The 12,044-nt window shown below is 39.7% G+C and overlaps 1 protein-coding gene across 6 annotated transcripts; it reads left to right on the top strand.

Annotated features, from left to right (window-relative positions):
• Positions 1-219: 219 nt before the first annotated feature.
• LOC131330983 (uncharacterized) lies at positions 220-4,662 on the top strand. 6 transcript variants are annotated; one of them, XM_058364774.1, is made up of 9 exons: positions 418-559; positions 1,147-1,287; positions 1,434-1,529; positions 1,629-1,707; positions 1,826-1,904; positions 2,928-2,967; positions 3,057-3,194; positions 3,489-3,626; positions 4,238-4,662. In XM_058364774.1, the coding sequence occupies exons 3-9, from the start codon at positions 1,489-1,491 to the stop codon at positions 4,509-4,511; spliced, it is 789 nt and encodes a 262-aa protein (XP_058220757.1). In that variant the 5' UTR covers positions 418-559; positions 1,147-1,287; positions 1,434-1,488; the 3' UTR covers positions 4,512-4,662. The 6 variants fall into 6 exon arrangements, with proteins under 6 accessions (XP_058220755.1, XP_058220756.1, XP_058220759.1 ...); XM_058364775.1 differs by having other exon boundaries at positions 1,147-1,194; XM_058364772.1 differs by lacking the exon at positions 1,147-1,287 and having other exon boundaries at positions 220-559.
• The last annotated feature ends 7,382 nt before the right edge of the window (positions 4,663-12,044 follow it).

Here is a 12,044-nt window from a genome sequence, read left to right on the forward strand (position 1 = left end):
TCCATTGCGGTTTTAGACGGTTTTGATTTTGAGAGAGAAAATGGTGGGTTGAGAGAAGAAAGATGGTTTCAATTTGGGCCATCCAAAAGTGCATTGGCCTGCCCGAATGTGCTAAGCGGGAACCACGTAAGATATACACACCGGCACTAAAAAATTTCTCCAACAAAATACAGTAACGGATGTTATAGGCCCGGCCCATCTTTGGCCCACAAAACCGGACTGGATCTTAGAAATTTTGGACAGGACCGGATCCGACCCAAATATTCCTTCCTAATGTTTGTACGATCTGGGGATATCGATCGTATCACGGGATGGAGGTCTGTTCGATGTCGGGCCGATTGCCGCCGACGAACCCCATTTTCGGCCGCAATTCGATTTACGTTGTCCGCAGAAGACCCCCAACGACGTCGTACTTCCCTTCTTGCCGATCAAGAACTGGCACTACAAGTCGTCAAGAAAACGAAAAGTCTGAATCAGGGGAGCCTGCAAATCGGATGTTTGTCCTGGGAATGGGTTTTGTGGGCAGTTTCTTGGCTCAAGGTTTGAAGAACCAAGAATGGTAACATATCTCTCTATTAGTAACAAGAACTCGTATGTAGTGTGTGTGGATTGTAGTTTTTGTTTATTTTTGATAAAAGAGGTAAGCAGCTCGACTAATCCTAGAGGCCATTCCTACCGCCTACTTGTGGGAAGGCCAATTAAAGCTGGAGCATTTTCTCCATATGTACTAGCCCCAAAGAGTTGATAGCACGTGTGAAGTCCAGAACATGGACCTTAGGAAGGAGCAAACATTTAAATCTCAAGCCGACCACCAAGCCAAACCCTTGGGGTTGTGTGTGCTGTAGTTTGTGGGTGTGGTTGGAAATTAAGCATAAATCTTTGCTTAGTTTGCTATTCTGAAGATTTCTTTTTTCTTTTTTTGGGGGGGTAAGTTTTGAAGACTTATTCTTGAAATTAGAGGAGTGGGTTATTGTGATATGATATGTATGTGATGTTTCCTGCACTGAGCATCTACCGCAGATTACTCGATCATAAAAAATATCAAAAAATTTGCAATGTTTTAAGGGCTCCAGAAGATCCTTTCGAACATTAACCACCCTTTAAATTTCTCTCTCTCTCTCTCTCTCTCTCTCTCTCTCTCTCCAGATTTGACGTGTGAGTTGCATTCTCAAATGCCGAATCTTACTACAAAAGGTGATTTGATGTTTGGCGGCGAATCTGTTAGAGTCCATAATTACGGTGCTGGAGTGCACCGTAAAAACTCATTCTTTCAAATTGCTAAGGGAGGTACCAAATTATCACTTTCTTTAGGACAAATTTTGAGTTTCTGCTAAAGATGCTCTAGTAGACTAGTACGTTATTTTTGCACTTTGGTTTCGCGTACTTTTGAATTGTTTAGAATTTAACAAAGTTGGCGCATGGAATTCATATAGGGGTGTATCGGGGAGTTGCACTAGCCTTGTGAAGAAGAAGAAACTAGAGGAGGACATGGGATTTGATGTTTACCTTTTCAATGCAAATGAACCAGAGTGAGTTTCTGTGATCTGATTCTCCATGCCATGGTATTAATCATTTTATATTCAACTCTGAAGCTTCATTTTTTTTACCTTTTTGGTATTTCTTTCCAGACCGGAAGTCCTAAGTATTTTGAACCATCACACTCACCTCATAGTGTCCATCCCTCCCCTTGTTGGAACTGGTGACCCGGTACGAGCGATTGTGCACTTTAGAAGTTGGTAACTTTTACCCCAAATTCATACATTGGTGTTTGTTCTGTGGTGATTTCTCTCCATATTGGTTCCTTATGGTCATGTATGCTGTGCAGATGCTGCAACATGAAGAACATCTGAAGAGTATGCTAATCGAAGGAAACCTCAAGTGGCTCTGTTACTTGTCATCGACTAGTATGTCTTGGTCATGGTTTTTCTTTTTTAGCTTTTAATGGTTGCTAACTTGCTATACTGAACCATCATGTTGTTAATCGTTAGAACTATGAATACAAACAGTGTAGCAGAGGCAAAATAAATGCACATGGGAAGGTGTAATCAGGCATGCTTGTATATATGCGTGTAAATATATTGTTGTATCCAATGTGTTTCATTGCTACACTAGCTTTATATTGATCGACTAGAGCTGATTTGCTGAATTAGCCGTATGGGAAGTACCCTAAGTCGTTGGTATGATACTATGATTTCAAAGTCATCCTCTTCCCCAGTGATATTTTATCAAATGAGCTACTCTTTCCTCCCACAAATCTACTAAACCAATAGATCAAGTGGAAGGCCAGAAGAGTAGGTAATAGAAAATTGAAACAAGTCATCATTGTCACACAAGCGTAACTCAATCAGCTTGCCATTGCAATTCGTTACTTATTGGCAGTCGGTGATAAATGTCTTCATGGCCTTCTGTTCATGTTACGAAGGGTTTGACAAAATATACGTCCCTTAACAACCTTCATGTAGTGTGCTTATCCCTCTGCTTGTTTCATCACACTGTCTCATCTCGGTTTCTGCTTATGAGGTCCACTTCACCACTAGGAATTGGAGAATCAAATTTTGTGTGTCATTCCTTGGTTGAGAAAAATATCATGTTGAACCTCCATCATAAGTCTTTGAGTTGATGTGAACAATATGGTGTTGCCTTCTACTATCGTATATGAATTATGAAGATCAACAAAGTAGCATCTAAACTTTTTCTTGCTCTATCCAGGATTTTGTATGGGATGTTCTCATGGTCATTTCTTTTCTGTGGCCTGTACTCTTTTCCCTTTCGTCCTAATTACATTCACTGAACTACTACGTTTGTATATACTATCACGTCAAACCTGAATGTTATCATTAACTATGGAATAACATGAGTTTTTATTTACCATCTGAAGTCAACAAGCACCTGAATGTTTCTTGGGATATTTCTGATTCCACTTGCAGGTGTATATGGTAATTGTGGTGGTATGTGGGTGGATGAAGAGTAGGTGTTGGTTAATCAAGCACTTCATTTGAGTTACTGCATGACAAGCTTGTATCATAATCACTAACAGATTTTGTGTGAGCTTGTAGCAGTTATCCAGTATGCCCTGCAAATGAGAAGGCTAAAGCGAGGTTAGCTGCTGAAGAAGGATGGTTAAAGTTGGGCCATGATCTTGGTATCTCAACACAAATTTTTCGACTTGGAGGTATCTATGGCCCTGGCAGAAGGTTGTTGTTTTGAGCATGATCCAATAAAAAACTACTTTCATGTTATGACTTATCGTTTAACTTTTTTTTTTTCATCATTCCCTTTTTTGGCGTCTTTGCCCTTTTGGATAAATCACGGGTATGACAAATTCTGTACAGAACGAAGTTTAGGTTTACTTGCTCCTTTTGTTCGTCCTTTTTGGGGGTTGAAAATCTTTCTTTTTGGCCTAGAGCCTCTGGTGTGATGGAGCCTATCACGGATCTAGATTTATTGCATTTTAAGGTTGACTTTCTTGCAAACTATTTGTATCCCAGTGCCGTGGATACCGTAATCAAGCAGGAGCCTTTATCGGAACTTCAGAGAATGAGGGCATCCAGGCAGTACACTTCCCGAGTTCATGTTGCTGACATTTGTCAAGCACTAAGGGCCAGTATTTGTAACCCTTCCTCAGGGTAAGAAGTTATAAACCTGAGCTGTAAGTTAATTTAATTACTCTTTTGCAGCTAGTTAAGTTTGATAATATGAATTTAGGGTTAGGTTAACCGTTTATGTGGCCTGAAAAAGATTAGGGTTCACACCCTTCTGCAACCATTTGCAACCTCATGTAATTATATACTATTGAGGGAAAAATTACCAAACTACCCTTACTAACAAAGAACAATAAAGAAACAGAAATAAAACACTCTAGCACTCCCCCACAAGCTGGAGCATAGAGATCAAACATGCCCATACAGTAATGGAAGAAGAAACAAGTAGTTTCTATCAGCATGGACAATTGACTAATGTTTTTTATTTTTATTTTTCCCTCATGGAGGTATTTCTGAAGGTGGTTGGCCTCCTAGTTTACTGACCTTAGTTGTATCTTCTCATTCTTTTATTTCCTAAGTTACGTATTATCGCACTTGCGAGTTTGTCAGTTGAACAAACATCCATATAAACTTAATTTAAATGACAAAACGAGCTATTAAGAGCACCATATAATTGGTACATATTTACTGATCTTCCCCGCAATTGCTGTTTTTCTTCCTCTGTTTTCTCAAATAATTTGTGTTTCTCATCACAGAAGAATCTATAACCTGGTGGATGATGATCCTGCCCCACGCACTGAGGTACTTTCGTATGCTTGGGACTTGGTTAACAGAAAATGGTCTGGACATACGAAGCAAAGTGTCTCTCCCTGTATGTCAGAATCATTCCCAACAGAAAGCATTTCCCAAGGCGAGAAGCGAGTCTCCAACGCCCGCATGAAGAAAGAGCTCGGGGTGAAATTACTCCATCCAAGTTATAAATCTGGATTGAAGAGCTTAGTTGATCATATGGATAACCCTTTTTTATAGCCCCTTTTATTCATGAGAAACAATTCTCATCTAGTTTCGGCAATTGACAACATTGTCCTGGGTTTCCAAACGTTTTTGAATTTCATTTAGGCTTTTCTGCCTAACTCGGTAATTGCATTGAGTTTCAATTCAGCTTTGTTGTGATTTCAGCTATGGGGGTGGATTTGTTTGCTTATTTATTGAATGAGATAGAGGTAGTGGGCTCATGGGGATAGTATTAATGCTTTGCTATGTCCTCTAGTCGGCTTCTTCGTATTCGACCGTGATGGCGCTTTCGTCCATCAAATAGACATATTTACTTGCCTAGCTCGAGATTCAGTTGATTTGCTTACGGTTGTCATTTTGCTATAGTTCAGTGAGTATTCGGACCATTAGGTTACTTTTGGGCCTGGCACATTATCATCAGGCCGACTTCTTCTGGTCCTTTTTTGAGAAGTCCATTATCATCAGGACAAGGGCCAATATTACAATAAAGACGAAAAGGTTCAAAAAATAGAAAAATCAAACATCCGAAAGCTCTCGAAAAAATGTTTATCGAGGTAATAACTGAGACCGAAGGTGAACGGTACGTTATAACCCGTAAACCCAGACAAAAAAGAGACGAATAATGCGATTACAATTAACTCAAAACTTTATTGCCATCGCAAGAAATGTTGTCAACAAGGAAACCCAAATTACTGGAATTTGATTCGAGACAATGGCATCATAACCTGATTAAAAATTAGAGATGAAACAAAATAGAGTTGCCTTGCGGGCAATGAACTGTGTGTTTGGTGAGCATGTCATTTTCAGTTTTACATCATAGTCACTGTGTTGCCATCCATGCAACAGGAAAAGTTTTTGGGTGCCGAGTGAGTGGGCAGCGGTACCCGTCGGCAATCATTCCACGTTAATTAGTGGGGTTTTTTTTCTTCCACATATTGTCTGAAAAATTGGTCCGGCACACCAGTCTGCTGTGATGGATGGCATGGTTTTTAGGTAACGAGTGATAAGAGAAAATAGGGTAATAATTGGGGATCGGGGTGATGAGTGAAGAGAGATAGAGAGATAAATTAGATTAATGATTGGATATAAGGGTAATGAGTGGAGAGAGAAATGAAAGTAAATATTAAAAATATAAGTAATGAGTGGATTTGGGTTTGGAAAATTTTTTTTAAACCCACAACCGAACAAGGGTTAGAGTCCATCATTTAATTACGTGATATGCATACAATCAAACTTCATTTTGGAACGTTGTTCTTTCTTTCAATCACAAGGGTTGGCTTGGAGGTCAAAACCTGTAACTTGAGAGTTTGTTTACTTCTTAGGTCTCGAAACCTCTCAAGTGTCATCAACTTCTTTGGGGCTAGTTCATACGGAGCTTTACTCTGATTTTAATTGGACTCCCTCAACTGGACGGCAGAATTAGACTCCAGGATTAATCGTGGTGTTTGTAAACTGGCCCAAACACCTGGGTTATCAAAAAAGTTGTTCTTTCTTTCTTTTTGAGGATGGGGTGGAGCTAAAAAAACCTCCATTGTTAGGTAGATATTGTTGGGGGTTGTGATGTCATGAGTCTATCACAATCAATATGCCTTCTCACAATCAAGCTATATTATTGGCCGCTGATTTTGCCACTCTCTTTTTTATTAACGTCACTTTCCTATAAGTGTATTTTTGGTGCAAAAATATACTTGCAGAGGAGTGGCGTTGACAAAAAAAAAAGTGGTAAAATCATTTCCCATATTATTTGATATTTCTGGGTAATTTAGAAACAGAGAAAACAACGCTTGAGCTCCATTGATGAGTATGACAGTACTAGTACAGATCAGAAAAAGGAAAAGAAAAGAAGAAAAGTATTTTAGCATCTGCATTGTAATAAATAAAGTTACAAATTTTTTAGCAAATAACTAAATTTTACTCATTTCATAACTAAACTTAACAACTTTTAAGTACCGTCACAATCAAGCTATATTATTTGATATTTCTGGGTATATTTGGAAGCAGACAAAACAATGCTTGAGCTCCATTGATGAGTATGATAGTACTAGCGTAGGTCAGAAAAAGGAAAAGAAAAAAAGAAAAGTACTTTAGCATCCCGTAATAAGTAAATGGGTGTGGATAAATAAATTTAACAATAATGCTCAAAAAATACTTCATATTGTAATAAGCAAAGTTACAATTCTTTTAGCAAAATAATCAAATTTCACTCATTCCATAACCAAACTTAACAATTTTTACCAATAACCAAACTTAATAGCTAAACTCAAAACTAAATAACTAAAAAATACTCCACATTGAAATCGTCTAATCGAGACAAATAATTTGGTATGGTTGGGTGCGTGATTGAAACTCGTTTGCAATTGGACAAGTGTGCATTATGTATTGTAAGAGATTTTTTTGGTTAGGGATGCAAAAATAATCAATGTGGAGGTAGAGGTTGTTAAATTTGATTATGAACTACATAGATAATCAAATGCTGACATAGCACATTTTGATTATTAGTTTTATTATTACCATTACGGATGCTCTTATTATGATAGTAGTAGTAGTCGTCTCAGGAGGTCAATTGTTGTGCCGACTTATTAGCAAGGAATGTGCTTACCCGAGAGTTGGGTTTTATCTTCTTGGGAAAATGACGGCCCAGGATGTGTTTTGATAATTAATACCCGCCAAGGACATGTTGAGAACATTTAAGAACATTTGTTAATGCTGAAAATATCCTTTGAGGGTATTAATTATCAAACACGTCCTTAGCCGTCATTTTCCCTATCTTCTTTAATGTTGTTATTTTAATTAAATGCAGACGTAGTACAAGTAAATTACCCCGACTTATTTTTAATTCGTGTTGATCTATATATACATCATCCTTCATTTTCAAAAAAAAAAAACTTATTACTACAATAAATTCTTTTTCCCCCTCTTGTGGGCCATGTCCACCTAATTTCTGTTTCGATTTACTTTTGCTTAGGGGTGTAAACAAGCCGAACCGAATATTAGTATGTTTGAGCTCGGCTCGATCAGAATTCATTTGGCTCGAGCCTGGCTCGAGTTCGAATCGAGCCGAAAAATCTCGGTCCGGGCTCGGCTCGACAAGAATGTACAAAACTCGAGCTCGGCTTATTAGTATTCGGTCTGGAATAAACAAGCCGGCTCGGCTCGAATTCGGCAACTTTTCAGCCTCAATATTGAAAATTTGGCTAAACGAGCCGAGTCGAACCGAATATTGGCATATTCGAGCCGAGCCGAGCCGAACCTATATATTTCGAGCCGAGATGAATCTGTTCGCGAACCTATATATTGGCATGTTCGAGTCGAGCCAAGCCGAACCATATATTTCAAGCCAAAACTAACCTGTTCGCGAACCGATTCGAGCCTAGCCCTGCTAGGTTCAAGCTCGACTCTTTTATCAAGCAAGCCACAAAATTGAGTTCAAGCTCGCTCATTTATCCTTCGAACCGAGCCGAACCGAGCTCTTACAGAGCCGAACCTAACCGAACTCGCGAGCTGCTTAGCTCATTTACAGCCCTACTTTTGCAGAATACTCTCTCTCTCTGAAGAGAAAGGATTCAAATCTCTATGCTGCAAATGTCTACCTAATTTCCGTTTCGATTTCTCTCCTTCTCTCTCTCTCTCTGAAGAAAAAAGATTCAAATCTCTATGCTGCAATGTCTACCTAATTTTCGTTTCGATTTACTTTTGCAGAATACTCTCTCTCTCTCTAAAGAACAAAGATTCAAATCTCTATGCTGCAAATTACAACCTTTTTAATACCGGAAAGTCTATGATTCCCGACCCAAAATCCCGATCGGAATCCCGACGCTCTGCCGGGCACACTCCGGCCACCGGACGGCAGATCCGAGCCGTCCAAAAATTCTATAAAAAAAAAACCAAGTGGTATGGCGCGAGAATAAACGGCATCCGACGTGTGTAGATGGTCAATCCAAACAATCCATTTTTGTGTTTGGATCGGCAAAAAATGGAGTGTTTGGATCGGCAAAAAATGGAGTGTTTGGATCGGCCAAAAATGAAGTGTTTGGATCGGCCTAAAATGAAGTGTTTGGATCGGCCACCTACACACGTCAGATGCCGTTGATTCTCACGTGAGCCCACTCGATCTTTTTTAGAATTTTTGAACGACTCAAATCGGCCATCCGGTGGCCGAAATGGGCCCGGCTGGACGTTGGAATTCCGATCGGAATTCTTCCCAGGAACTGTAGCACCACTCTTTCAATACTCCCCCAACTGAACTTGATTACCTCCCCCACTAAACTATGACACCATTTTTCTGTACTTGTTTAATCCTTTCGCATACGTAGCTGGCCACATGCTTTCATCACCTCCCTATTACATTATTCACCTTTCGAGTGTTCTTTCTAAGCATGCAATCAAATCTCAAATGAGTATATATATATATAACAACAAGGCATACATATATGACACATGATTTCATCATCTCCTGCTTCCCCTTTTTCGAATAATCCCTCTTTAACTAGTACTAGTCCTTTGTTTTATTAGGCTATTGCTTCTCCGCCTAAATTCACCCCACTTCTTTAATTGATTTTTTGGGTCTCGTTTAATGACTTCTTTGCGCGCACCTTGATTATTTTTTTCTACGGTTCGATCAAAGGCAGGTCATCAACGCCATGACTAGAAAATTTATAAAAAAATTTCTCTCTTGCGGCTTGACTCCAAAAGTTTGCCAAAAATTTCAAAATCAGAATGTATAGGGTATTTGAGGATTAAATTGTCCACGACTCCACGGTATTTGAGGATTACTTATACAATCTCCAATGAGATTCACGTTCAAAATAAATCTCCAATGAGATTTAAGTTCTTGTTCGCACGTAAATGGGATTTAATTGTCCAGACAAAGAAGTCGATTAGTAGTGATTTGACTAACCAAACATTAGTTTATGAGTCACTCTGGTTTTTACTTTAAATATCTAAGAAGTGGGGTTCTCTTTTCTTTAAATTAATAAAGGGGTACCGGATCAAAATTCGTTTGGCTCGAGCTCGGTTCGAGTTCGAATCGAGCCAAAAAATCTCGGCCTGGGCTCGGCTCGATAAGAATGTACAAAGTTAGAGCTCGACTTGTTAGTATTCGGTCTAGAATAAACGAGCCGGCTCGGCTCGAATTCGTCAATTTTTCAACTTCAATATTGAAAAATTGGCTAAATGAGCCGAGTCGAACCGAATATTGGCATGTTCGAGCGAGCCGAGCCAAACCTATATATTTCAAGCCGAGATGAACCTGTTCGCGAACCTATATATTGGCATGTTCGAGTCGAGCCGAGCCAAACCATATATTTCAAGCCGAAACTAACATGTTCGCGAACCTATTCGAGCCGAGCCCTGCTAGGTTCAAGCTCGGCTCTTTTATCAAACGAGCCGCAAAATTGAGCTTGAGCTTGCTCATTTATCCTTTGAACCGAGCCGAACTCGCGAGTTGCTCAGCTCATTTACAGCCCTACTTTTGCAGAATACTCGCTCTCTCTCTCTGAAGAAAAAAGATTCAAATCTCTATGCTGCAAATGTCTACCTAATTTCCGTTTCGATTTCTCTCCCTCTCTCTCTCTCTCTCTCTGAAGAAAAAAGATTCAAATCTCTATGCTGCATATAGGGTTGTAAACGAACCGAATCGAGCCGAACCCTATTAAGTTCGGTTCGGGTTCGTTAAGGTATGAGTTCGGCTCGAGTTCGATTCGAGCCTGAACAACTTGGCTCAAGTTTGGCTCGTTAAAATTTTTCAAGGCTCGGGTTCGGCTCGGTTGGGTTCGTTAAGATACTAGTCTGGCTCGAGTTCGGCTCGGATTCGATTCGAACTTGAGTATCTTGGCTCGAGTTTGGCTCGTTAAACTCAAATGAATCGAGCCGAGCAGAATCTAAGCTCGAATTGAGCTCGTCAAGACTCAGGTTTGATTTGGCTTAGCTCATTAAACTCAAGCGAACCCAAACTCTCTCATTGATCGTATAGAATTTGGAAGAAAAATAAGTATTGAATTATATATACAACCTTAAAATTTTTTACATTTACAAATAGATCCCTATTGAATTATTAATTAAATTTAAGTATAGGTTCGCGAACCTAACCGAGTCGAATACCGTTAGGCTCAAGTTCGGCTCATTTACAGAACAAACCTAGAATTGAGGTTCAGGTTCAGTTTGTTTAGCAGACGAATCGAACTCGAACGAGTTCTTACCGAACCGAGCCTCGAACAGCTCGCGAATGGCTCAATTCATTTACAGCCCCAGCTGCAAATGTCTACCTAATTTCCATTTCGATTTACTTTTGCAGAATACTCTCTCTCTCTCTCTCTCTCTCTCTCTCTCTCTCTCTCTGAAGAACAAAGATTCAAATCTCTATGCTGCAAATTACAACCTTTTTAATACCGGAAAGTCTACGGTTCCCAACCCAAAATCCTGATCGGAATCCCGACACCCTGTCGGGCACATTCCAGCCACCGGACGGCCGATCCGAGCCGTCCAAAAATTCTATATAAAAAAACCGAGTGGGATTGCGCGAGAATAAACGGCATCCGACATGCGTAGATGGCCAATCCAAACAATCCATTTTTGTGTTTGGATCGGCCAAAAATGGAGTGTTTGGATCGGGCACCTACATACGTCGGATGCCATTGATTCCGCGTGGGCCCACTCAATTTTTTTATAGAATTTTTGAACTGCTCGGATCGGCCGTCTGGTGGCCGGAATGGGCCCGGCTGGGCGTCGGGATTCCGATCGGAATTCTTCCCGGGAACTGTAGCACCACTCTTTCAATACTCCCCCAACTAAACTTGATTACCTCCCCCACTAAACTATGACACCATTTTTCTGTACTTGTTTAATCCTTTCCCATACGTAGCTGGCCACATGCTTTCATCACCTCTCTATTACATTATTCACCTCTCTAGCGTTCTTTCTAGCATGCAATCAAATTTCAAATGAGCATATATATTATATATATAAACAACAAGGCATACATATATGACACATGATTTCATCATCTCCTGCTTCCTCTTTTTCGAATAATCCCTCTTTAACTAGTACTAGTCCTTTGTTTTATTAGGCTATTGCTTGTCCACCTAAATTCACCCCACTTCTTTAATTGATTTTTCGGGTCTCGTTTAATGACTTCTTTTCCCGCCGGTCAAGAGTGTCTGGGTCAGTCTGCGCGCACCTTAATTATTTCTTTCTCCCGTTCGATCAAAGGCAGGTCATCAACGCCATGACTAGAAGATTTATAAAGAAATTTCTCTCTCGCGGCTTGACTCCAAAAGTTTGCCAAAAATTTCAAAATCATAATGTATAGGGTATCTGAGGATTAAATTGTCCACGACTCCACGGTATTTGAGGATTACTTATACAATCTCCAATGAGATTTAAGTTCTTTTTAGCACGTAAATGGGATTAAATTGTCCAGACAAACAAGTCGATTAGTAGTGATTTGACTAACCAAACATTAGTTTATGAGTCACTGTGGTTTTTACTTAAATATCTAAGAAGTGGGGTTCTCTTTAAATTAATAAAGGGGTACTGGATTAGTTAATTTGC

This window comes from Rhododendron vialii, chromosome 6a (assembly GCF_030253575.1).
Source record: "Rhododendron vialii isolate Sample 1 chromosome 6a, ASM3025357v1".
NCBI classification, from domain to species: Eukaryota; Viridiplantae; Streptophyta; class Magnoliopsida; order Ericales; family Ericaceae; genus Rhododendron; species Rhododendron vialii.